This window comes from Arvicola amphibius, chromosome 3, assembly GCF_903992535.2.
Source record: "Arvicola amphibius chromosome 3, mArvAmp1.2, whole genome shotgun sequence".
Lineage (NCBI taxonomy): Eukaryota > Metazoa > Chordata > Mammalia > Rodentia > Cricetidae > Arvicola > Arvicola amphibius.
Window position 1 is genome coordinate 53,898,292 of NC_052049.1, and position 26,429 is coordinate 53,924,720.

The 26,429-nt window shown below is 40.3% G+C and overlaps 1 protein-coding gene across 1 annotated transcript in view; it reads right to left on the reverse strand.

Moving 5' to 3' along the window:
* The window catches only part of Arsb (arylsulfatase B), a 163,746-nt gene that overhangs the window by 54,817 nt on the left and 82,500 nt on the right, over nt 1–26,429 (reverse strand). The window contains exon 6 of the mRNA XM_038322608.1: nt 409–479. Within this exon, the coding sequence (XP_038178536.1) occupies nt 409–479 (71 nt within the window). The remainder of the gene's footprint in view (nt 1–408; nt 480–26,429) is intronic.

Below are 26,429 nucleotides of genomic sequence, written 5' to 3' on the forward strand. Positions count from 1 at the left end.
CTCAGACCTGTGAGATTCTGCAGGTTCTACACAGCATCTTTCCAACCCTATCAGAGGCTGTGGAGGCTCATACAACCCCAGAGCTGGACACTGGCTTTTTTTGACGGTGAATTTTCCGTGAAAAGGTTCTGGAACTCTTAGGTGACACAGGCAATGACATGATATTGGTGGTGGAAAGGGGACTCAGGGCTCCTGTGGGTTCCTGTTACATAGAGCCAGCAAATGGCAGAACCAGAACTTACTAACTTCACAGAACACTGAAGCCATTGTGAGATTACCAGAACAAGTGTCAGAAGGAAATGTTCACACTAACTGTAACTCTGGTGGTAGAGAGCACTAGGCTCGAGTGTGAGGATCTACTAAAACACAGCAAAGCATTTAACACAGCAGAGGTGACAGCGTACTCACACGGTGAACTGTCAAAGAAGTCCCGGTCAATGTTATGCAGCAGTTCCACTCTGGGGGATGGGATTCCTTCACTGGAAAAGAATTTTTAGAAAAAGTTAACTTCCTCTCAAGCGGGTATGCACTGTTTCATGACTTTTTTTTTCTTGATGCCTATAGAAAATAACAAATCTGCCAGTAAACAATCTTATCACAATTCTGATGTACCTAAGAGCTATGGATGGTGGATCTTCATTGGGTCATCTGTCTACATCATAATGATTATTGGAAGCTCCACATAAAAATGTCAGTGTCAGGCATATGATGACACCATGGCCATATTTAAATGTAACCATTCTTTATGGAAGAAACATAATACTCAAGCCACCTGTGGGGACGTCACACTGTGTAGAAGGAAACAAAGAACATCTTTCAAATTGGTGACACAAAAATTACAGATGCAGCTGCCTCCTCATGAGCTGTCACAGTCTTCAAATCTTTCTCATAGCCAAAGGGACCGCAGATCTATTTTTTAATTAATTAATTAATTAATTGAGTCGGGATCCCCTGTGGCCCAGGCTGACTTGGAACTTGCTATACAGCAAAGGCTGGCCTTCAATTCCTGACCTTCCTGCTGAAGTTCTGAGGTTGTATGCTTGCACTACTACACCTCTATCACAGATTTAATAGAAATGCAAGTTAAATACATGCCTTTTAAGCCTTTTTTGAAAGAAATTGTAACTACCAATAGAACTAAATTGACCAAAGAAAAAAAGTGATGTCTCTTAGTTCAATCTGCTCCTATTACAGAAAAGAAATTATGTCCTAAGTTACTGGAAGAGTATTGGGCTGTATGACTTTGAAAGTAGGGTTCTTTAAAAACTGGAAGTATAAACACCCTAAAGAACCCTGGTCAGTTTATCTTGACCTCACAGAAACTGTGAATCAGAATAAAGCACTGGAAGAGAGCTGAAGATACTTGCTAATCCAGTACCCCCGCTAGGCATTGCTAGTGGCAAAATACAGTTAACATCACAGGACTCATGCATGCATGAGTAAACCATAAAGTTCCTGATAAAACCAAAAAGACATGATTTCCAGAAGGCCCAGGGTCTACAGCCAAACTCACAGTTCATTCTATAATAGTTATTTCAGATTTCAAAGACAGCAACACTTCAAAATGGTCCATCCATCAATTTGCTACTTGGTATTTTCCAAGTAAGAAGATGCTTAAATATAATTAATAAATTTAAAACCAAATCAAAGAACCTCAACTAGCATCATCGTTTTCTAAACTAAGATTAATTTCACACATGTACATATACAGAGAGATGCAACAGGAGGGATGCAACTTGAATATATTTAATGTAAATATTTTACGAGAGTTTGTTCTTGCTCTTACTCTCATAAAAGACTCCCACTAGAGACCTGAAGGCAAAACACTCAGAGACGGCCCTAGTCTCCAGGGACAATACTCACATAGGATGTTCCTCAGTCCTCAGTCCTGAGAGGCAGCATTGTAGGATGGGTTGGAATTGACAGCACAACATACCTGCTAGGACTCTACTCTTCCTATTTTCTACTAAAAACACTTCATTGCCTACCTATGGGTTCTGGAGATTGACAGCTAGTTCCAAACTAGGTTTGGTTGCAGAGGCTCTGAATGCAAGGAAGGGAAGATGTGCAAAGAGAATGGTAACTATAAGAAAATGTGACCACGAGAGAGGCTCAGCAGTAAAGAGCATGCACTGCTCTTTCAGAGGAACCAAGTTCAATTCCCAGCAATCATGTCAGATGGGACTTTCTGAACCTGAAGTTTGTTGACAATCATTGTCAATTATCCTCGGGAAAGTCTTCATGGGCAGGCAGACTTCTCAAGATGCCAACAGGATCTCCAAGTCCCCAACTGTCATAGTGTGTTATGATTCTACTTTTAAAATATGCTAATCAAGATATTTTAGCAAGGATGTGGTTAAAAGACATGCCAAAAAAATACAATATGTGACAAGTGGTTAAAACAATAACAAATATATTGAGGGATTCCAGATTATTAAGAAAACCAAATCAACATTTAGGGGAATTGAATAAAATATAAATCTTGGGTTGCCTAATTTTAAAAACATGTAAAATCTCAAGACAAGCTCATATAATTCACATGGGCTAACCCTTTGGAAAGCGATGGATTTTAGAAATCTACACATGACTACTTAAACTTTTTACAAACATTTCAATAATCATCTAGAAAAGTATGCCCAAGACTCTGGCACCCTAGCTTCTTAACAAAAATGCTGAAAGTCAGGGTCTGATACCAGATAAGCAGTGAATGTGACAACACCCACTGAGGAACTGACAAGGCTCCTGTACGCATAACCATCTTTATATAATGATTTGGGGGCTGGTGGTCCAAGAAAGCCTACTATATAAGGTGCCCAATATCCAGCCATGAATATCCATGTAAGTCCTGAGAAAGGCTTTAAAAAGTGTTCAGAACACAGAGTCAAACATGGCTCTGTACAGAGACACAGCTACTGGCTGCTGCCTGTGGGCTGGAGCCAGCTGCTGGCGCCATGTGCCTGCACCATGCGCTAAGCTGAGGCATGTGGCAGCTGACATGGCAGTTTAGGGTTTGTCTCATGTGGTCAGAGAATGCTGCAGATGCTTAGTAATTCTAGGTCCAGACACAGAAACCTCTAAAAAGGTACAATTTGTTTGTTCTTAGATGTAGAAGAAAAAAAAAGAAAATTGGTATAGACATTCATAGAAAAAATAAATAGCTTAAAAATAATAAAGTCTTTAAAAGAGAATAAATTAATATAGAAAAATAAGCTACATAAGGATGGAAAGTATATAACACAGGGAGTTTGGACCTTATATTGTGCTTTGTTAATTTTGATTTTTTTTGAATGATAACAAACAGAGAATGACAGCTGCTGAAAGACACTGGATTTAAACCAGCTGAATTAAACCAGCCGAGATACTTTAGGAATGCCTTAACTTTAAAATGGAACTCAGAAAATGTATTGCTTTGGGGAAGAGTCTATTCTTTTGTTTCCACAGAAAACAAAAAACTGTGAATTTGTTCAAGGATAAAGAGAATAATGTTTGATTGGGAGAGACTCCCTGAAAATCCTGGCTATAGAAATAAAGAAATAAATTTACAAAAACTATAAGACAGGTGACATATATTTTACCTGCTCAAACATAAAACAACAAATAAAATCATCTTTGGCTGGCCTGTGTACAATACACAGTTGATACTTGTGTTACTGCAAATATGTATGTTAGATTTGAAAATCTGATTGTTTTCAGAGCAAGGGGACCAGATAGCAAGAAAACTGGTGGCCCAGATGATCCAGTCTCTCAGAATGCCTCTGTTGCAGTTTCTTCAGGGTTCTGCATCCAGAACAGCTTCAAGATTGCCGGCTGAGATGGTTCAGACTCACAGACTATTCCAGCCAGGACTACAGATAAGCCATGTGCTTTCCCATTGCACAGAGACTGGACGAGAACTGTTATGGCTAGTTTTTCTAGGACTTGACCATTATCTCAGTTTTCTCAGGGTTCCCCAAACAACAGGAAGCAGTCACCCCCAGACAACAGGAAGCAGTCTAGAGATTATAATGCCCACATTCTCAAAGAGTGGGCTGGGTGGCTTTTGGTCATTCAATGGGTTAGAGATGTTTGCCATCATTTATGGGGGTTGGTTACAAATTATTACTATTCACAGTGAGGGAGAAAACTAAACAAAGGAGATTAGATTCAGGGATCTCAATCTGAAAAGAAAAGGGGGAATACAGAAATAATATGATAAAAGGGTATGTTACTGAATTTACTTTCAAACTAAAAAAGCAACTACTAGTCTCAAATATTTTACATTGATATGGATTTTATACATTGATACAAAATTTGCGTTATTTTTATTATACTGTATATATGTTTCTATTCTTAAGATATTTTGTATATTGACACAAATTTTGGGTTATTTTTGTTATACTGTATATATTTCTATTCTTGTTTAACTATTGTACATATGCAGCTCATTTAACATTGTATGTAAAGTTCTAGTCCTTGAAAGCTATTGAGGATAATAAAGGAAGACAGGCTAATAGTTATTCATCTATGACAATCAAACTTGTAGTCAGGTTTGGTATGACACTTCAGAGACATGCATAATATGGCATTTAAGATGTTTCAATAATCGAAGGCTTCACATGATGATGAGACACATCTGCTCCTGGAAGCACCAATCTGCTTCATAGACAGATGATGGGCATTGAAGAACCTCCATATGGAATTTGTTCTCACTGTGGCAAAGCTATCCATTTTGGTAAGAAACTGTCCTTGCTTCTACTGCTGACAGTATGCTGTACAAACAGGATAAGCAGGACACAAAGGAATAAGACTACTGAACTTTGCCAATACAAGGCAGGACAGTCCTTCAAAATTCCTGCTTCACAGAAAAGTCTGTCAGATATTCTAAGCATGTAGGCTGAAGATGGATGCCCTAATGTTAAAATGGAAGCTTGGGTGACTGACTGTCCAGGCAGCCAGCTGTTTCTGTTGTTTCTATAGTTTTGGAAGTTCATTGCTCTGCATTTATTGTTTACTCCAGTAATATTATATCCTTCTCAGGTCTTTGATGGGGTTGAAGATTAGATAGTTATAGTTACAGTTTTCCTTAGTCATGATAGAAAGTAAATTAGGTACAAAACTTTGGACTCAGCCAAGATAGGTTGATAATGCAGTATTTTCTCTGAATTTGCCAAATACAAATGGAGTGGACATTGTGAATGTAATTCTTACCTGACAATTTTTCTTAATGTTTATAGTTTTATTATGTTAGAGATAAAACATTTCATTTTTATTTAGACAAAAAAGAAGAAATGTTGTGGAATATTCCTTTACACTGTGTGAAAATGTGTTCCTGTGGTTGCTTAATAAAGAGTTGAATGGCCAATATTTAGGCAGGAAGAGGTTAGGTGTGCCTTCTGGAGAGGTCTTGGAGAAGAAGAAAGGCCAAGTTGTCAGCCAGACATGAAGGAAGCAGGATGGGCAGTACAGAGTAAAGTAACAAGTTATGTAAAAAATGTAGATTGAAAAATGTGGGTTAATTTAAGTTGTGAGAGCTAGTTAGAAACAAGCCTAAGATATAGAAAACACTTTCATAATTAATAAGAAGTCTCCATGTCATGATTTGGGGGATGGTGGTCCAAGAAAGCCTGCTACATCTGTCTTTTAAATAGCATTAATTCAGGAAGGCACAGCTGGGCATAGTAAGATGCACCTATACTCCCAATAATTCAGAGATGGTAAAGGCTGAAAGACCATGAGTTTTAGTCTAGCCTGAGCTGCATAGCAAGACCTCAGTTCAAAAAACTAACCCCCCCAAAATAAATTAAAACCCAAACCAAAATCCATCCAATCCAACAGTAGAGACCAGAGGATAAGCATGTGTGTGTTTCTAGAACATGGGCTTGGATCTAGGGATGGAGGCCAGGGAGGGTGGTGAACTGAGAAGTGTCAGAAACTCCTGCAGGCCTTATAGGTTTTCCTGGGAAATGATGGAGAGCGAATATTTGTAAAAGGAAATAAAATCAATGACCCAGGACCATACTCTGAGAAGCAGATATAATACAATATAAACTGGGCCACAACATCTGTATTCCCTTTATAAACTACAGTCAGACAGCTGTAGCTTTAATTTCTAAGACACGTAATGTTCTCTCTCATTTGAGAGATCATCTCCCATTTTAGAGGAAAAGTCCAGTGTTAACACATCCCACTCATTATGAACTATGTATTTAAAAAGATGAGATGTGATCTGCTACCTATGAATTTTCCTTATTTGGAGGCATTTGAACAGGTACTGAAAGTTTAGTTGCTTAAGTAACACTGTCTTCAACAGGCAATGAATCCCATCTGGGAAATTCCATATCTCAATCATGACTGCTGATGTTTGTGGAAATTTTTTTCCATAATCATATATCTAGTCTTAGGTAAACCAAAGTTGCTTCTATTGCAGCAGAGCTGTAATAAAATACACACACAGAACTGTAATCACCCCCTGCTAGGCCTGTAAGAATGGCCACAGCAGTAAGTAGAAAAAGTAAGTAAGCAGACAACTATGTAAAGGAAAAGGACAGAATCACTTTGCTCACCTCTAACCACATAAGACAGAGGACAGCCTCTGAACCGTACAGGGGACGTGTTCCATCCATGCCATTAACCACAAAGCTAGGATTAGTTTGTGCTTTTGATTGCTTTGGCAAGGCTGGATTAAATAATAGCAACTAGCACTGACACACAATTTAAAATTTAAAATTACCACGGGGGGGGGGAGATTGCTCAGCAATTAACAGTGCTTGTTACTCTTGCAGAGGACACAAGTTTGGTTTCTAGCACCCACATTTAGGTAGTTCTTAACCACATGTAACTCTGGCTCCAAGGTATCTAACGCCCTCTTCTGGTCTTCACATACACATGTGAATACACACACACACACACACACACACACACACACACACACACACACACAAATAATAATAGTAGTAGTAATAATAACAATCAAAATAATAAATCTTTAAAATAATTTACATGTACTAATCTCATCTAATTTTCAATGCTACAGATCCAACCTTGACTAGGGTAATGATTAGGTTGAACCAACCTTGGCTAAGGTGATTGTTTAGGTTGACCTAATCTTGGCTAAAGTGATTGGTTAGGCTGACTCAACCTTGGCTAAGATGATTGGTTAGGTTGATTCAACCTTGGTTAAGGTAATTGGTTAGGTTGAGCCATCCTTGGCTAAGGTGACTGGTTAGGTTGACCCAATCTTGACTAGGGTGCTTGGTTATGTTGCTACCATGATCCCTGGTTGAGCAAATGATGTATTTGGGTTTGAAACTCAGGCTGAAGGACTTCCTAAACTTCACTCCTAACCAATATGCTATACTGTCTCCTCAGTAAAATGTTTACATATGGCCTCAGCATCTCTTTGGATGTGTTATACCATACATTTAGCTTCTTTTTGACTACATAAACAACTACCTCTATACAGGCTAGCTTTATGTCAACTTGACATAAGCTGAAGTCATTTGGGAAGGTGGGAAAATGTCCCACCAGACTGTGTGGAAAGCCTGTGAGGCATTTTATGGATTGATGTGGGAGGGCCTAGCTCACTGTAGGTAGAGCTACCCATAGGCTGGTGGCACAGGTTCTATAATAAAGCAAGCTGAGAAAGTCATGAGAACAAGTTAGTAAGCAGCATGTCTCCAGGCCTCTTGTACAAGCTCATGCCTCCAGGTTCCTACCTTGAGTTCCTACCCTAAGCCCCATCAATATGGACTATTATCTGTGAATAGAATATGGTCTGGAGAGATGGCTCAGTGGTTAAGAGCACTGCCTGCTCTTCCAAAGGTCCTGAGTTCAATTCCCAGCAACCACATGGTGGCTCACAACCATCTATAATGAGACCTGGTGCCCTCTTGAGGAAGAGACCTGGTCAGTTGTCCTTATCAGCTTAGACCATGAAACCCAATATGGACAAGTTCAACAGAACCACCATACACAGGCTGCCATGCATGCTTCACCATGGCCAGGGCATTGATGTGGGAGGGTCATCTGTCTATCTGTTGTTTCATTGGTTAATTAATAAAGAAAACTGCTTGGCCTGATAGGGAAGAATTTAGATAGGCAGAGTAGACCGAACAGAATACTGGGAGAAAGAAGCCGAGTCAGGCAGTCGCCATGACTCTCCTCTCTGAGACAGACACAGGTTAAGATCTTTCCCAGTAAGACACTACCTCGTGGTGCTACACAGATTACTAAATATGGGTTAAAGCAAGATGTGAGAATTAACCAATAAGAGGCTAGCGCTAATGGGCCAAGCAGTGTTTAAAAGAATACAGTTTCCGTGTAATTATTTCGGGTAAAGCTAGAGGGTGGTGGGAAGCGGCCCGCTGCTCCTGCTTCTACAGGGCGTAAATTTCATTCATTCAGTTTTTCAGAAGATGAAACAAGCCCTTTCCTCCCCACGTTGCTTTTGGTAATGGTGTTTTATCACAGCAATAGAAACCCTGAGACAATCTCTAATGGCAAATCCTTGTATTAACAAACATGGCAATCATGTCTCCATTCTTTTCCCATATGACTGACAAAAGGGTATGTTGTTGTCAGTGTGAAATTTCAATATTTCATTTAAATTAATCTTTATATTTCATATTTTCTATATTAGTTTTATTTGACATACAGACGAAGAGACACTGAGCAGTGACTACTTGTGTTAATACTTCCTAGGACTCCACAGTTTCAGAGGCTGAGATCCCATCACTGTCCGTTCACAATACCCAGCTTTTGACTTCCATTATGCTCCACGTCGAAGGCTGAGGCAGAAACCCCTTCCCGCAGACAAATGAGACACGATGACATGGCTCCCCTCTTACCACTAACTGATGACCATCTGTCACAAAGACACGTCCTAGAAGACACTGTCATATTTTTAGAAAAAGAAACAGCAACGGCAAGAGTTTTTGAGGAGAAATTTTGAAGGAAGCAAACAAACAAAGCCTAAGCCAGATGCTGCTAAAAACATGAAGAGACCTGCCAGGGCAGCTACCATCCACGTGTGAGCAGATTCACCTTCCTTGTAGGTGAGCTCCCAGCTTCTGAGCTCCTCCTGCATCCAGGCCTGGACTGGGTTTTCCTACACATTCGGCCCAGTCTCACTTAAGTGCTAACAAGGGTACCACTGTGCTCGCAAATTATTTTAGCTCATTATTTTTTGCAGAGTTGGGGATTGAACCTAGAGCCTTCTCATCCATGCTAGACAATCACTGTACCATTGAGCTTCATTTCCAGCCTGTGTCACTTCTAACACACGATGAAACTAATGCCTGAAGATATCAGTAAGTGCAGGAACAATATACACAGGAGATGGGATTTGAACCTGAGCTGACCACAAAGTACACATCTGAAACCATTACACTGGACTTATTGTATTCACTGTGTATGTATGGGTGGGTATGTAAGGGCTGTGCTCCTTGCAAAGCCCTGTAACATGCAAATATTACCGTGAGAAAAGAGGTTAGGCATGGGAATTATAAAATTTAGACAAAATTTGGTAAGGATGTAAGTTGAATTTATTGGCTGCAGGATAGGGATATTTTTGCATTGCTATTTGCTTTTGTTAAGGAGCTTACTAAGTTTTTTAAAGTAGACTACTCAAGAAAAAAAGAAATTATCAAAACTCATACTCTTAATGCAATCTCTTCCTATTGGTTACTGAAAAGTGAGACTCTTGGGTTAGTAGCAGGACACGCCATAGGGGATGATATGCCCTTCTTCCAATTTCCATTCTAATCCTCATGAAGAATCTTGAGAAGATGAAGACTGGCAGCAGTGTTGGTAACTGGGCAGAAGGCTGGCTGCCAAAGTCCTGAGGGGATTTCTGTAAAACCAGCACTGATGAGACTAACAGCATATTTTTTGGTTTTACAATAAGGATCAAAACCTGATTCAAAGAAAGAAAAAAAAAAACATTCACTTCGTCTGCCTCTAACCTTACCATATAGGGGCTACACAAGACCAAAATGGGCAGTGATCTGCCACGAACTGTTATCAGAGCTGGCGGCTCTGTGTCCATCCATAGTGGCTATCTTGTTTACATCCACGCAGACAACAAAAGATAAGGAAGAGATGGCAAGCTATGTACCTTACTAGAATGTGATACACATTAAGTTATGGGGAAGGATCCGTAAAGTGCAGAACACTGTGAACACAGGCCAAGGCACTTGTATTCAGACACGGTTATAAAGAAGGGAATCAAAACCAGCCATGGTTCCTGCAGCAAGGCTCTGGGATCCTGGTGGAAGAGGGGTTGGAAAGATGGTAAGAGCAAGAAGAACAGAGCTTGCTATGAGAATGAAACATCAGAAGCTATACCCATAAAGTCTCACCAACATGGCTGCCTAACCATGGGCTGAATAAGAACACCACCAATAGATGTGCTAACATGGACAGGAACAATCTCAGGAGGCCTCAACACTATACAGAAAAAGGACAGGCAAACAAGGAATACCAAGAGCAGAAGCAATAGTCTTCCTTGGGGAAGAGCCACCAAGTGGTTATCCAATACCAATGGCCAGCCCTGAAAACACATACATACAAATAACATTATACAGACCGAGCAGGTTCCACTTAGGTATTTAAGAATAAACATACATACATACATACATACATACATACATACATACATACATACATAGGGAGGCCATGAATTTGAAAGAGAGCAAGGGGGAAGGTGGTACAGAGAGGGGTTTGGAAAGGGAAAGGGGAAATGATGCAATTATATTTTAATCTCAAAAAATTCTTAAAAAGGAAAAAATAGCAAGCAACTTCTTGGATATTTTCTTTTCATAAAATATAGACTTGGTAGTTAGTTGGTGGATCCTGTGAGTAACATTTCATCTAAGGTTGCTGGTTCTGTTTCATTTGAGAACGGTGAAAGAACCTAAGAGCACGGGCATTTCCATCCTTCCTCAGAACAGTGATGACCACTAAATTTAAATATTTCACACAACTCTCTCCAAGCCTCAGGGGTAATGACGTCAAGTAAGAGTACCCGGATATCAGCCCACAGCACACCAGGAGACTGGGTGCCCTTGTGCCCCAGATGGAAGTAAGGAAAGACCATTCGAGACCTGATGAGACAGGCCTGGACCCACCTCGGGGGAGGGTCAGGCCAGAAGGATGAGAGAGTGACAGCAGAGGAAAAGGTAGGGGTTCCAACAAAATGATCATACAGTTCAACAGACTGTAGATCTGAGAGCTCTGGGCACTGGGTAGTTGAAAAGGGGGGCTGGAGAGTGCAGAGAAAGGTGGCAGGGATGCACCGGTGCCACCGAGAGAGGAGAGAGAAGAACGGGTGTCTTTTGGAAGACATGGCAAAGCGGAAGTAGGAAGTGTCTGAAGCACAGGTTCTCCTCCACACAAGACCATCAGCAGTGCAGGGCAGAGTAGGCCATGGCAAGGAGGTCAGGCCAGCACAGAAACCACCTGGCTCTGCTGTAGTAATGCAATTTTCTTTTTTCTTCATTCCTTGATTTTTAAAATGGGGTCTGTGATGGCTAGTCTTGGCTGTCAACTTGACTATGTCCAGAATGAACTACAATCTAGAAATGGAAGGCATATCTGTGATCAGCTGATCCGGATATCAAGGCAAGAAGACAACATGCCTTTGATCCAGATCTTGGGGTGGAAAAGCACACCTTTAATCTGGGTCACATCTTCTGCTGGAAGTCTATATAAGGACAATGGAAGGAGGAAGGGATTGTTTGTTCTTCACCTGTCTGCCCTCTCCTTGACAGCACATCCATTCCTTCTCTGACATAGAAGACAACGTCTTCAAGATTCCAGTATATACAGAAGACCAACTGAGACAACCAGCCTCATGGGACCAATCGGCTACTGGATTCTTGGACTTTCCATTCACAGCTAGCCACTGTTGGACTGCAGACTGCCATTCCAATAAATCCCATGCGTGTGTGTGTGTGTGTGTGTGTGTGTGTGTGTATGTGTGTGTGTGTGAGAGAGAGAGAGAGAGAGAGAGAGGAGGGAGGGAGGGAGGGAGGGAGGGAGGGAGGGAGGGAGAGAGAGAGGGAGAGAGAGAGAGAGAGAGATTCATTTTATATGCTCTATGGCTAGAGAATCCTGACTAATGCAGGGTTTCACTTTGCAGCTGAGGCTGTCCTAAAACTATGCAGCCCAGTTTGCCTTCAGACTGGCAACGATCTCTTGACACAGCTTCCTGAGTACCGAGTTACAGGTGGGAGCCACCACACCAAGCTCTGATGTTTCTTTTGAATTGAGAAAGAAATTAAACTACTCAAATACCACCCTTGTGAACTGCCTGCTATTGCAGATCTAGAAAATCCCACCCTTGTGAACTGCCTGCTAGTGCAGGTCTAGGAAAAAGCAAACACGCGGACAAGGCAATAGATAAGAATCTGCCATGAGTACCAAGTTTCCAGGGAAATTAAGAAAATACAGCAAATGAGAATTCAAAACTTTTGGCTAATGAAAACGACTTTCCTACTATGGAAAGAAAGTCACAAGCAGAGGAAAACTGTCATGTGATATTTCAGCATGAAGCAAATATGATTTATAATTAACTTAGTAACTGTCAAAATTTAAAGCAGGGGGGTAACTTCCCAGATTTTTGGGTAGTATTAAGCAAGAACCATACACCAGGACTTGGAAACTCAAAATCCCAGGTATTTCACTAAGGGAGGAAACTAGAATGAAGAGATAAACAAGCCCAGCATGGCAGCTTCTTCCTACAACCTCAGCAGGTAAAGGACCTATCTGAGCACACCATAAACTAAGTACTGAGTCCCAGGCCAGCCTGAACCATGGTGTATACCCTACCTAAAGGGGAAAATAGCCAAAACTCTCAGAAAACAGAAACATTATATATAACTGAAAGTATGTGAAGGCAGAGGCAGAGAAAAATAAAGAGAAGATAATTCAAAATAAAAGGTTCAGAGAGAAACTGCCAGAAGTTTCAAATACTATAGTTGGAGTTTCTGAAGAAGAAAATGAAACAAAAGAATGCAGTATTTAAAACTAATTGTACATAGCTTGAACAAAAGACTTGGATGTCCAAACAGAACTAACCTACTTTGTATCTGAGAAAACTGGCCCAGAATGGTCAGCTCTGAGACACACCTAGCAACAGTCTTCGACTGTACATAGGAACAATAGAGACACGGACGATCCCCTAGGCCTCCAAAGGAAAGGAACCTGCTACTTAGAAAGGAAATTAAACCGGGCTGAAATTAGACCTATCCATAGCAACATATCAAACAAGCAAAGACAGAGGTAATGGTTTTAAAAATCCAAGGAAAGACAGTATGAGACAAAGGTGTTTATTTTAAAATTATTTGAGATATTTTTTCAATTATCAGGGTAATAAAAATGTTTTGATAGGTATGTAAGAATCTAAAGAATTCTGGGAAATTTATCCAAGGAAAATTCTTCTAAGGAAGAGACCTTTGGGGATGCTTTTGAAATGGATGAATGGCTAGCATTAAGTATAGTATTGCAGACCTAATAGTGGAACAAAATCATGAATTGGAGAACACGATGTTTCATATTGTAGGCTCTGACAAAGTAGAAATAATATACTTAATAATAAAGCTAGAAGATCTGGAAAGTAGAAAGGTAAGGCTGAACAAGATAGTTGGGTCCCTTATAGATAAGAGAATTACCAAAGGATATTAGTACATTGCTGAGCAACTGAAAAAGATACAAATTATTCTAAATATTAAAATTTCTAATAAATAAGATATAAAAATATTCCATGGAACAAAATGACAATTGTAGTAACATACAATAAATAAAACTTACCCATTAGAGTAAAACACGCAGGGCCAAGTCTTGAATTTAAAGGACTGACTATCAAAAGCAACTCCTTTGACTGTGAGTTAAACTAGAGCTCATACCTGAGCATGGAAAATAATGTGGGAAGCAGTGAGGTCAAAGGTACAGTCAATTTCTTATCAGTTACTTCGGTTTTTCCCAAAGACAGAAAAATGGACAAATGGGATTCACTTACCATGGTTCCTAAACCACTCAAACAAAAGACCAACTAGAATGTATAAAGCACAACACCAGATAACATTAGATGCTTGATAGGTGGGAAGAGCTAAGCCATGTGACTGCCCCAGTCTGAGGGAGTTTCCAAGTGCTGGTGGATGAAAGGCAACTGAGAGAAGCCTTGAAAGACTCCCTGAGTTGAAGACACAGAGCTGAAAATCCAAGGAGTCCAACGAAGAGAGTTCCAGAGAAGAGAAAGTACACAAATAGAACCTGAGAGCTGTAGACGATTCCTTAGATCTGGGAACTTTGTAGAGAATCCCTTAGAGCATTGTTAACTACAACTTACCACTAGGGAAAGACCCTGCTGACAGTGGGAACTTTGTAGATGATCCCTTAGAGCATGGCTAAACACTACTTAGCACAGGGAGAAAGAAAGCCAGCTGAAGGGTTGACAGGAACAGTGTTCAGAATTTATACTGGCTGAGAACAGCACGTGGTATTCCAGACCAGAAATACTCCTCACTCACCCAGCAATGGGCACAGAAGGCTATGGCTCAGTCATGGAAGATAACTGGCCCTAGAATAAGTACTTTCTCAGACCTGTGTAATTAAGTCACAAAAGCATTATTTAATACTAGCTACCAATCACTGGAAAAAGAAGTATCTCAGATGAGGGCTAAAAGCTATATTAATCTATGGGTATGAAGGCAACTTGATACTATGTCCATGTAACAAAATAATAGTAGTAGATTCTCATCTAGGGCTCATGATCTTGCCAGCCATGGGTTCTTTGCCATGTTTGTAGCATTAGGTATGTGTTCTGTCCTATGGAGTAGGCCAGAAGCCAATTTGAAAGGAGTTGGTTACCTCCACAACATTCCTGATATTATTGTGCCTATAAGCTTGTCTCAAATGTGATATCTCTGTCTCAGCCCTCCCCTCAAGGCTCAGGATACACTGCTGAAAAGAGGGCAGAGAGACTGTTGGAAGGGCAGAGGTTGGAGAGTTCTGCTGCGAAACAGCATGATCAAAATACATTGTGTACATGTATGCAATTCTCAAAGAGTAAATTTAAAAAGCAGCTTTCAGAAAAGCATTACTCAAACAAATGCAGTATCAACTGCATCTCTGAACAAAGCAAGAAGACCCACAAGAATACAGGCTTTGCAGCCACCAAGTAAATGTATTTTAATACAGAAAGGCATGGCAGCCACTAAGGTAAAGTGTGGTAATACAGAAAGGCTGGTAGCCACCAAGGTAAAGTGTGGTAATACAGAAAGGCGTGGCAGCCACCAAGGTAAACTGTGGTAATACAGAAAGGCGTGGCAGCTACTAAGGTAAACATGTGGTGCCTGACTTTGAATCAAAGATCGATAGGCATGGGAAGAGGACTCATAAAGAGAATGATCAACTAAGTCACAACCACCCAAAACCAACATGCATGTTAGGATTAGTATTCTTGATAATTTCACAGTTGCTATACTATGAAGATGACATTATATGTGTTCAAGGAGTTAGGGTCTTTAAACGGAGTTAAAAGACTTGAGTTGAACTTTTAGCAGCAAAAGCACCAAAGTGTGATATGAAAAACATATGAGATGAAATTAACTGATGTCTGGACTTTGAGAGAAAATAATACACTTGAAGATTGTAATAATTAATCCTGATTGTGAACTTGATTGGACTAAAAATATCTAAAAGATTAGGAAATAAGTCTCACATCTTCATCAATATTGTTGGTAGATTTGGTAAGACAATTGGGAACTCTTAAAGGGAGGAATTAGTTAAAAGAGAGGTTTTTTCCCCACATTAAAAATGGGAAAACCCATTACAATGGAGAAATTTGGGTCTCTGTGTGATAATATGCTAGACACTTTGAAAATGGAACGATTAAATGAGAGGACATCTAATTTAGAAGGAATTTATGTAATGTCAACTGTAAACATTATCAGCTTTATCATCTTTGTCTTATCACTAAAAAAGTTGGTTAATCTGATTGCTAAAATACAGGCCTTAGAAAACCTAATAAAACAGATCACAGAGATATTCAAATCCAGACAGATGAATTTAATGGAGAACCAATTTCAGCATTGTATTATAAAGAATAGAGAAGAACAGCCTAAGGTTTTCAAACAAACAACCTTAATAATCTAGTAACTTTACAGGAATTGCCAAATGGCAGAGGCTCTGTTACAGCTAGCTGGACTCCTATGCCAATGTTAGATTTAAAGAGATTCAAGGAAGCAATAGTCTCGTATGACATGCATTCACCTTTTGTGAAGCAAATGTTAAACTCGTGATCAGTTTGCAATAGAATTATCCCTAACAACTGGATAGAGTTGGTTAAAGATGTTTTAGAGCCTGCTCATAAATTACAATGGAGTACCCGGTTCAGAGAAGAGGTTAAGATTATTAAACAATGGTGTAGGAGGTCCTTCTGTCTATGTGTTGTTTTCATTGGCTGAATAAAGAGACTGCCTTGGCCTTTTGATAGGGCAGAACTTAGATAGGTGGAGTAGACTGAACTGAATGCTGGGAAGAAGGACAGACAGGCAGACACCATGAATCTCCTGCCTGAGATGGATGTAGGTTAGAATCTTGCTGGTAAGCCACAGTCACGTGGTGCTACACAGATTTAATAGAAATGGGTTAATCAAGATGTGAGAGTTAGTCAATAAGAGGCTAGAGCTAATGGGCTAGGCAGTGTTTAAATGAATACAGTTTCTGTGTGATTATTTTGGGTTTAAGCTAGCGGGGCGGCTGGGATGACAAGCAGCCCACTCTCCCTATTATAGAACAATGAAATAAAGCTAGAGGTAGGGAAATCTTTGAAGATCAATTCTTGGAGGAGATTATGCTACTATAGAAAGGAAAGCTATATATGATGACCACATACTGGATTTATGCCATGCAGCAGCCATGAATGCTTGGGACAGAACTGGAGAAATAGGAAAGAAAATTGAGTCATTTACTAAAGTTCTACAGAGTACAAAGGAAGTCTTTATAGATTTCTTATAAAGATTGACTTCAGCAGTAAATAGAATGATACCTTTTTAAAAGCTAGACAAATAATAATTGAATCTCTGGCTTTTGAAAATACCCATTCTCTATCCAAAAGAATAATTAGTACATAAAAGGCCAGGTCAGCACCTATGTTGGAATGGATTCTAGATAAAATTAATATTGAATCTCATGACCATGATGATGCATGGATAGGAGATAGGTGATTTCCAGAGGTTTGAGGAAAAATTGGAATGTCAAGTGTTATAACTGAGGCAAACAGGGTCACCTTAAAAGGGACTGTAGACAGGGAATCCAAGAAACAATGTTTTCCCTAAGAATAATCCAGTCGGAATGCCCCTCCCTTCTGGACTATGCAGAAGGTGTGGCAAAGGTAGGCATTGGACTAATAAATGTAGATCAACAGGGGATATTCAAGGTAATCCTTTGCCATGGAGAAACACCAGGAGGGGCCTCTTGCTGGCCCCTATGCCAAATCCAGTTCAGTTGTTTTCTGCCATTATAGAAGAAACTTCTTCCCAAAGCAATTAAAGAATCTAATGCCTGTTGTAAGAAACCATACTGCTCAGAAAAACTACAGAAGAGAGAACAAAAAATCAAGGAGAAACCATAAAGTTAATATTTTGGCAAACTTCTATAAATGAACAAAGACCAAAAATTAAATATGAATAAATGATATTGTCATTGAAGGTCTGGTAGACACAGATGCGAATGTAACAATTATTTCATCAGAATATTGGCATCTAAATTGGCCTCTTCAGGATGTAAATGTTCAGCTTTTATGGATTGGAACTTTTATCTCAGGTAAAGCAGAGCACAAGATGGGTTGAATGTATGGGGCAGAAAAACAGAGAGAAATATTAAAACCACATGTGGATAAATAGCAATGAATTTGTGGGGACTTGATTTGTTATAGCAATGGGAATACTCAGATTAATATTCCCCAAACTTTAGAAACAAACCATAAATTTCTAAATGCTGATGAAAAAGGAACAATAGCTGCAGAGAGACACTGGATAATAGAAAAAAACTACAGAATTAAATCAGCCAATATGCTTTAAAGATGTGCTGACCTCAGAATGGAAACCAGGACATGTGTTATGTTGGAGAAAGGGTTTTACTTTGTTTCCACAGAAGAAGAAAAGCTATGGTTACCATCAAAATTGATAAAGATTCTATTTGAATAAGAGGCATCTCTTAATTAGAAGAGATCATAGTTTATTAAGCACCATGGCTGTTTAATCTAAACTAACCTATAAAACTAACAAATGCTTTTCATTTGATCAGATATAACTTCCCTAAAGAGAATCTCCCCAAAGTTAGGGTTGGGGAAGGGTTTTGTTTCTGTCTTTTCGGGGGAATGAAGACATCCAGTTAAGGAATCTGAAGACCACTGGACAAATGAGGCATCTGAAGAAAAAGGACAAATCATCCAGAAAAAAATGTCTCAAGAAAAAAAGTAAATTGGCCTATTGGTATAACACATTTCCAACAGGATAAAATTTCAAAAATCTTCCCAAATGTTTATTTCTACTGTTCTTTTCAGATATATAATGCAAATAGTCTTTTTGTAGTCCCAGTCCAATTGAAGATTAAAGCTGGCTTTGGAGATGGAGTGTGACTCTCCCCTTCTCTAAATCCAAGCATGCTTATTAATTTACAATTCAAAATCTCTGTCTCATGTCAGAGAGTCACCTGATATGGGAGAGAAGAAAGACAAAAATTTAAGGGCTATTTTATTGCCACTAATCTCATTATCCTTTGGTTTAATATTGACTCTTTAACAGCTTTTCTTAAGGTATAAATTTTATAAGATTAATACATATATATTCTATACTTTTGTCATGCTATTAACAGTCATATGGAGTACTGACTAATTCTAAAAAAAGATTTCATCTACCTTCCTATACATGATATTGGTTTGAGTCTCTATCAGTTTTCTACAGTGAACCATGAGCATACCTAAAAGGAGGGTAGGGCCCCACAATAACAATTCCTCCAGGACTATGATAACACCACTACGAAAAATACCAACTAAAGATCAGCTTCAGACTACAAGCTACTCAGAACAATTTTGAGGTGGCTAGCTGAGATGATCCAGCCTCACAGACTACTCTAACCAGGACTTGAGACAAGTCCTACACTTTCCCAGTACATAGAGACTAGACCATAAATGATACAGCTGCCTCTCCCAGGACTTGACAATTAACCCAAATTATTCTTTTCAAAATCCCCTAAAGATGCCATTGCCCCCAGACAGCAGAAAGTAAATTTAAGAATATGACACCCACATTCCCAGGAGATAGGATGGATGGTTTTTCATTGTTCAATGGGTTATGGATATTTGTTATTGTTTAGAGAGGTTGGTTACAAGTTGTTATTGGTTACGGCAAGGAGAAAAGATAAACAAAGGAGATAAGATTAAGAGTTCTTGCTTTGAAAAGAAAAAAATGGGGTTATAGATATGAAGGATAAAAGGGTAGATTATTGAATATACTCTGGAAAGAAAAAGGGGAAGATATAGATAAAAAGGTAGATTATTGATCTATTTTTAAAAAGCAGCTACTAGTTTTAAACGCTTTACCATAGATTGGATTTTTGTATATTGTACACAAATTCTGTATAATGATATAAATTTAAGATTAATTTAGTTAGAACACACTGTAGGTACATTTCTACTCTTGTCCAAGGTGTTGTGCCTACATAACTCATTTAACAGTGTAATGCAAATTTCTAGTCCTTGAAAATTATTACTACCAACTGTCTAGAACAATAAGAAAATGCAGGTTAACAGTTAAACACCTATTATAATCGAATGTGTGGACACATTAGGTATCTTTTCAAGGTCAAATATAGATATATTTTAGAAAGGTCATCTTCAAACACTTCAGAGATTTACCAAGTATTTAAGATATTTTAACAACAAAGGTTCTTTATTTTATGATCATGAGAAAAGTCTGCTCCCAGCAGCACCAATCTACTTAAGAGAAGACAATAGGCATTGAAGAAACTCCACATGGAGTTTACTTTCTTTGTGGCAAAAGCAAGCCACTCAGCAAGAAAATGCCCTTACCTCAACTGCTGACAGAATGCTGTCCTAATTGGACAAGCAGGACACAAAAGAGAGTGACTGCCGAACACTGTCAAGACAAGGAGGGACAACCCTGCTAAATATCCTGCTTCACAAAAAACGTCTGTCAGATATGCTAGGTCTGAAGGCTGAAGATGGATGCCCCAATGCTGCAGAGGAACTTTGGGTGATTGTCCAGGCAGCCAGCTATTTCTGTCATTTCTCACATTTTTTTAAGAAGTTGCTTGCTTGCACTTCTTGCTTACTCGGTTAATATTTCCTTCTTGAGTCTCTGAGGAAGTTGAAGACTAGATAGTTATAGTTTTTCTTATTTACCAGGCTCAGAAAGCAAGTTATGATAGAAAGTAAATTAGGTACAAGATTTTGGACTCACCAAGATAGGATAGATATGGTATATTTTCTTTGAATTTGTCAAATGCAAATAGACTAGATATTATTGACATATTTATTGTCTTGTATATATTATGTAGAGTTATTGTATTTATATATAGTTTTTCTTATATTAGCTACAGCCTTCTTTTATTTTAGACAAAAAGGGGGAAGTGTAGTGACATTTCATTTGTATTTTAAAAAATAAAGCTTTCCTGAAGACCAGAATGCAAAATAGAACACTACTAGTCAGTGATACAATCCAGGCAGTAGTAGCACACACCTTTAATCCCAGCAGCCACACTAGTTAGTCATACAGGCTAGGTGCTGGTGGTGCATACCTATAATCCCAGCACTAGAGAGGAATGTAAGGTGGGATGAGACCGGAACTTACTTCCCATTTCAATCTGAAGATTTCACAGAGATAAGAGCTCCCTAGTGGCTTAACTGCTTTGCTGCTCTGATCTTCAGGTTGAACCCCAAGACCTGTCTCTGGGTTTTTATCATTCGTGCCACACAAAAGAAATAGAACGAAGAAGAGACCAGTGGTGAATCTAGAACATATTTAAACACACTCAAGGGGGGCAATGATGGCATAAGTGAGGCACTTGCTGTGTGAAACAGATCCCAAGTGCTAATGAGAACTTCAAACACTATCACTACATGTAGGAAATACTATTCACAATCCATATGACTTCAGCACTACTTAGAACCAAGAATAAGAATCAGTGACATTGGGCTTCATGGTATCCATGATGTAGGTGGGGAGGGAAGTGACTTTTTTCTATGACTTTATTCTTGAGCCTTTAATAGTAAGCAAAACCATCTCCAGAACAACACAGTATGTTTTTAAGACATTGCATATCAGCACTTAACAGTCAATTGTCATTGAAGTTGGGTGCCATACACAGACACAGTCCCCATGGATGGGAAAGAAAAAACACATTCCTACCATTAAGTGCCAGGCTTCAATTCTGTCTTACGTTAAGATCAACTAATGAGCAAGTTCATAAAGAAAGCACATAAAGTGTGAATCCTTTGATCTCCCTTTTTGTCATCCAATCTTATACAATATCTACAAACAGCATGCAAGCTACTTATTGGTGTAAGGCAGAAAAACACACAACACTGGAAAGAGCCAGGAGAAGATTGGGTACCCTAGAAATGATGTGCGCTCTTGGAAGGAAGAGAAACTGCCCTATTGAAAACAACATCAGTGCCCTACTTAGCTTTAACTATGAAGCCGGCACGACCTAGAGCCATCTGAGAGGAAAGCTTCTATTGCAGAATTGCCTAGACTGGCCCATGGGCATGTCTGGGGTGTTTTTCTTGATTCATAATTGATGCAGAAGGGGCAGGCTCACTGTGGGTAGTACTATCCCTTGGAAGGGGGTGCTGGGTTATATAAGAAAGCTGTGTAGCACAATCCAGAGAGAACCTAGCAAGCAACAAGCATGATTTCAGCTTCACACTCCTGCCCTGATTTCCCTCAATGATGGATTGCGACCGACCTGGAAGCATAAACCAAATAAACCCTTTCCTCCCCCAGGTTGCTTGTGGCCACAGTGTTTTCTCGCAGCCACGGAAAGCAAACCAGAACAGCGCTAGAACTCTGCTGCTCCTCTTAACATTCTGAAGCGAGTCTAAGAACTGACATCCATGCCCTGAGGGAGGCCTCTGCTGCCCTGGCCAGCACGGTCATTAACTGTCATGCCCATTCCACATGCCTCTGCTCAACATTGAAAGAACTGCCATCACCTTAAGAAATGGTTTTTCCTTTCCTGGAAAAAAACCTCCCGTCCTCTGGGCACAGGTTGAGTGTCTCTGACCCTTGGCTGGCTGCTTGCTTTCGTTGAGTTGGGAAGGCGGCTCCGACACCAGTGTGACTGGTCACTTTCTGTGCCTGCTGCTGAGCGTGAGGTGTCCTGCCACTGATGTGGAAAGACTTAAGCAGAGCCAGGGGCAGATGAAGATTTGTTTTTCCTCAGAACTTTTGTCCTGGAATGATATGATATGCTGAGTTTTCCACAGAGCAAGCCTGGAAACATTTGATTATCCTGCAGAGACCAATCTGCCTTAAAAAAAAAACAACAACAACACATAAAAGCCTACTCTCTTATGATATATAGCATATATGGGCTATATCCTTCTGGTAACAATCCTGAAGAACCCAGAGCTCTGGCTCCCTGAAGGGTTGATCACTGAGAAAAAATACTAGGGCTGAAGAAAGACAGTAACTTGGAGTTAAAGGTGACCACATACTGTGCCAGTTTCTCTGCAGGAAGAAACACAGAGCGGCCAGACCCTGAAAGGTCACTCCTGATTGAGATAATCTTAAGAATGAAATAGAGGCTGACAACCTAAAATCTGGGGATACAGATGAACATCGATGATGTGCACTGTGCCAGGAATAATAGCCCCAGTGGGTCAGGAACAAAGGAATTTTCTCAAAATGAACAAAATGTCCCACAGAACCACAGTGTACGTTTCTGCCTGAAAACAAAACAAAACAAAAATAAAAACTGACTTGGCGCCAAGCACACCACAGCGCGGCCACATCAGAACCACGCAGTTTTGCCTCGTTCATATTTTCCTTACTTCATTTGCATGTGTGTGTGGTATGCACGCGTGTGTGTCATGCACAGGCGTGTGAACATGTATGTGTGCATCTGTGTGTGGAAGCCAGAGGTTGACATTAGTTGTTCTCCAGCTTATGTGCTGAAGCAGGGTCTCTCACGAACCCTTAGTCTGCTGATTCAGCTAGTCTCCCTAGCTGTTTGCTCCAGAGACATTCTGTGTCACCACCTCTTGTGGGCTAGGAGTACAGATAGACTGCCGTGTACCCTGGCGCAGACATGAGTAGCGAGGATCTGAACTCAGGCCCTCATGTTTATGGTGCGAACACTCTGTCCACTGAATCATGTCTCTAGCTCCTCCTTTTATTTAATTTACTTACTTTTTATCTATTTTTTGAGACAAGAGTTCTGTGTAGCCCAGGCTATCCTGAAATTTGCCATCCAACTGCTCCAGGGGCCTGCTTATTGTGTACCTGGCTCTTCTTCCTCATCAGCCTTCACTAACTTCACGTTTAGTTGCTGATAACGTGAACTGAATTGAAGTCAGTGTTGCGTTACTTGGATGATATTTCCTTTTCATTGTAAAATGTTGTGAGACATAGACCTGTCCAAAATTGTTTCCATATTTTCCTGTGTACTAACGTTTTGGCATCCTTATATCTCCCAGTGAGATCAGCTTTTCTTGCTTTTTTGTTCAGAAATCCATTTCTCAGATGCGTGCTTGGTATTCATTGAGAGTTTCTTCTGAGTTTTGTGGGTTGATTTTCTTCCACATAAATCCTGAATTGTGAGGTGGTGGCTCAGCAGTTAAGTGCATTTGAAGCCCTTGCAGAGGACCTGGGTTCAGTTCCCAGCACCCACATAGTGGCTCATGACCCTCTGCACCTCCGGTTCCAGGAGATCTGGTGCCGTCTCCTGGCCTCCATGTGAAGCAGACGTACCTGACGCACAGGCAAACATGAGGCAAATACTATAGGAAAGGAAAAGTGTGTGCTTGCAAAAGAGGAAATGCAAATGGAAAAAACACTGAAGAGCTTTTTCAAAGACCACACAAGAAAGACTGTGATGGCCGGGAAGTGGTGGTGCGCGCCTTTAATCCTAGCACTCAGGAAGCAGAGGCCAGTGGATCTCTGTGAGTTCAAGGCCAGCCTGGTCTACAGAGCGAGTTCCAGTAGCCAGGGCTACAGAGAGAAACCCTGTCTTGAAAATCAAACAAACAAAAAACCAGAAAGAAGAGAAAAGAAAAGAAAGAAGGAAGGAAGGAAATAAGGAGGGAAGGAAAGAAAAAAGGAAAGAAAGAGGGAGAGAAGGGAGGGAGGGAGGCAGGCTGTGATGAGAATGAATATTTCTGTTCATCATGCAATAAGAAGAAGCCTTCTTTGAGAACAACAGTTATTTATAGTCACTGTTTATAATATATATATAGAGAGCTTATAATATATATAATATAGAGATAGATATAATAATCTCTATCACAATTAATTTAAAATAATTTATATATAAAGAAAATTTTAAATGCAGGCAAAGATTTTATCCAGGAATAGTTCATTTCAGTGTTATTTACTAAAAACATCAGATAAGAATTTGAGGCTAGTATTGGAGAAATAGCTCAGTGGTTAAGAGCACTTTCTGTTTTTGCAAAGGACCTGGGTTTAGTTCTCAGCACCCACAGGGCAGCTCACAATTCTAACTCCTGTTCCAGAGGAGCTGATGCCCTCTTCTGACCTCCATGGACACTGCACACATGTGGTGAATTACATTCATACACATAAAATAAAAATAAATGAAAATTTAAAAAAATTCAGGCAATGGTTTAGCATTTCAAGGAGCCTTCCTCACAATGGTGTTTGCTAGGAACAGCTGGATGACATATGAAAGACTAGTTATTTATAGTAACTGCTTATAAATGATTATTTTTCTTTAACACAATTTATTTCAAACCTGTTAAATGAGGGAAAAGATGCAGAAAATGGTGAAAACATGTATTTGTGTGTGTGTGTGAGAGAGAGAGAGAGTGTGTTTGTGTTTGTGTGGTACACATGCTACTGAGGATTGAACCTGAGGCCTGTGCATGCTAAAAAATCACTTTACCACTGAACTGTATCACTATCCTTAACACAAACCTTTTAAAGAACAAATATTGGGTTTACAAAAGAAATTTTAATACTTCTTGGCTCTACAGTTCACTTGCAAGTTTTTTCAAATTGTCACAAGTTGGTAATGGCAAAAAAAAAGTGTTCTCTTGTGGTCCTCTGGCATAATTTTTATGGCCTTTAATACACACAGCACAAAATGTGTTGTTTGATTGCTAAGTCACTGGTGAGGCTTATGATAAGTAGCAAGCTGCTTAAAAAGTTGTGGAAGAGTACAGTCACATATGGAGAGCAGAGCCCAGGGAATCTGGGCTGCCTGGTTCCACTACCACCATAGCAACGGGTAGCAGAGGTGACAGTCCCCTCATGGCAACAGAGAGCAGTGAAACAGACAGGACTGTCTGTCACCCCCACCCCAGCACGGCAGCATCAAGCTGTGCACCACGCAAGGGTGCGGGGGGGGGGGGGGGGGGGCACCGCGCAAGGCGGGGGGGGGGGGGGGCACCGCGCAAGGCTGCGGGGTGCACCACCAAGGGTGCGGGGTGCACCATGCAAGGGTGCAGGAGCCTCGTGTGCAGTCTGAATGTTGGAGGGGAAGGGAGTTGGGGGCAGCAGATGAGAGTGGGACCAGCAGAGCTTCAATTCAAAGCAAAAGACAATAGCCGCTTCCGATGTCATCTACGTCTATAGTCCTTCATACTCATAGCGTTACCAAGAGTGAGTACAGATGACAGAAAGGATGGGCGGGGCTCACAGAGCATGCTCTAAGTCCAGGACCGGCACTGCTGCTCATAACTCAGGTGAAGGTCTCCACTTACTATATACAGAGACCATACGGTGAACACCTCATGTGCAGAGGGAAGTGATGGAGGTTATTGACAGCCCGGGTACCACACAGCCAGGGAGACCAGTGCCACAGGCTATGCATGGCCAGAGATACAGGCCATCATACAGAAAAGTGCCCTCTCTCTCTCTCTCTCTCTCTCTCTCTCTCTCTCTCTTTCTCTCTCTCTCTCCCCAGAGAGCCTAGAGAGGACAAGGTAAACCAGGCGATGAAGGTCAGAGCCCAAAGGTACAGCTACCTGCAGTTTCAATCCCTGATGCAGCCTAATAAGAGGCTGGAACTAATGGGCCAGACAGTGTTTAAATGAATACAGTTTGTGTGTTGTTATTTCGGTGCATAAGCTAGCCAGGTGGCCGGGAGCTGGGCAGCAGGAACACAGCCCACTGCTCCTCACTACAATAAATAATCAAGCTGAGATTTTTTTAAAAAAATAACTTCATTTTTAATCTTAAATA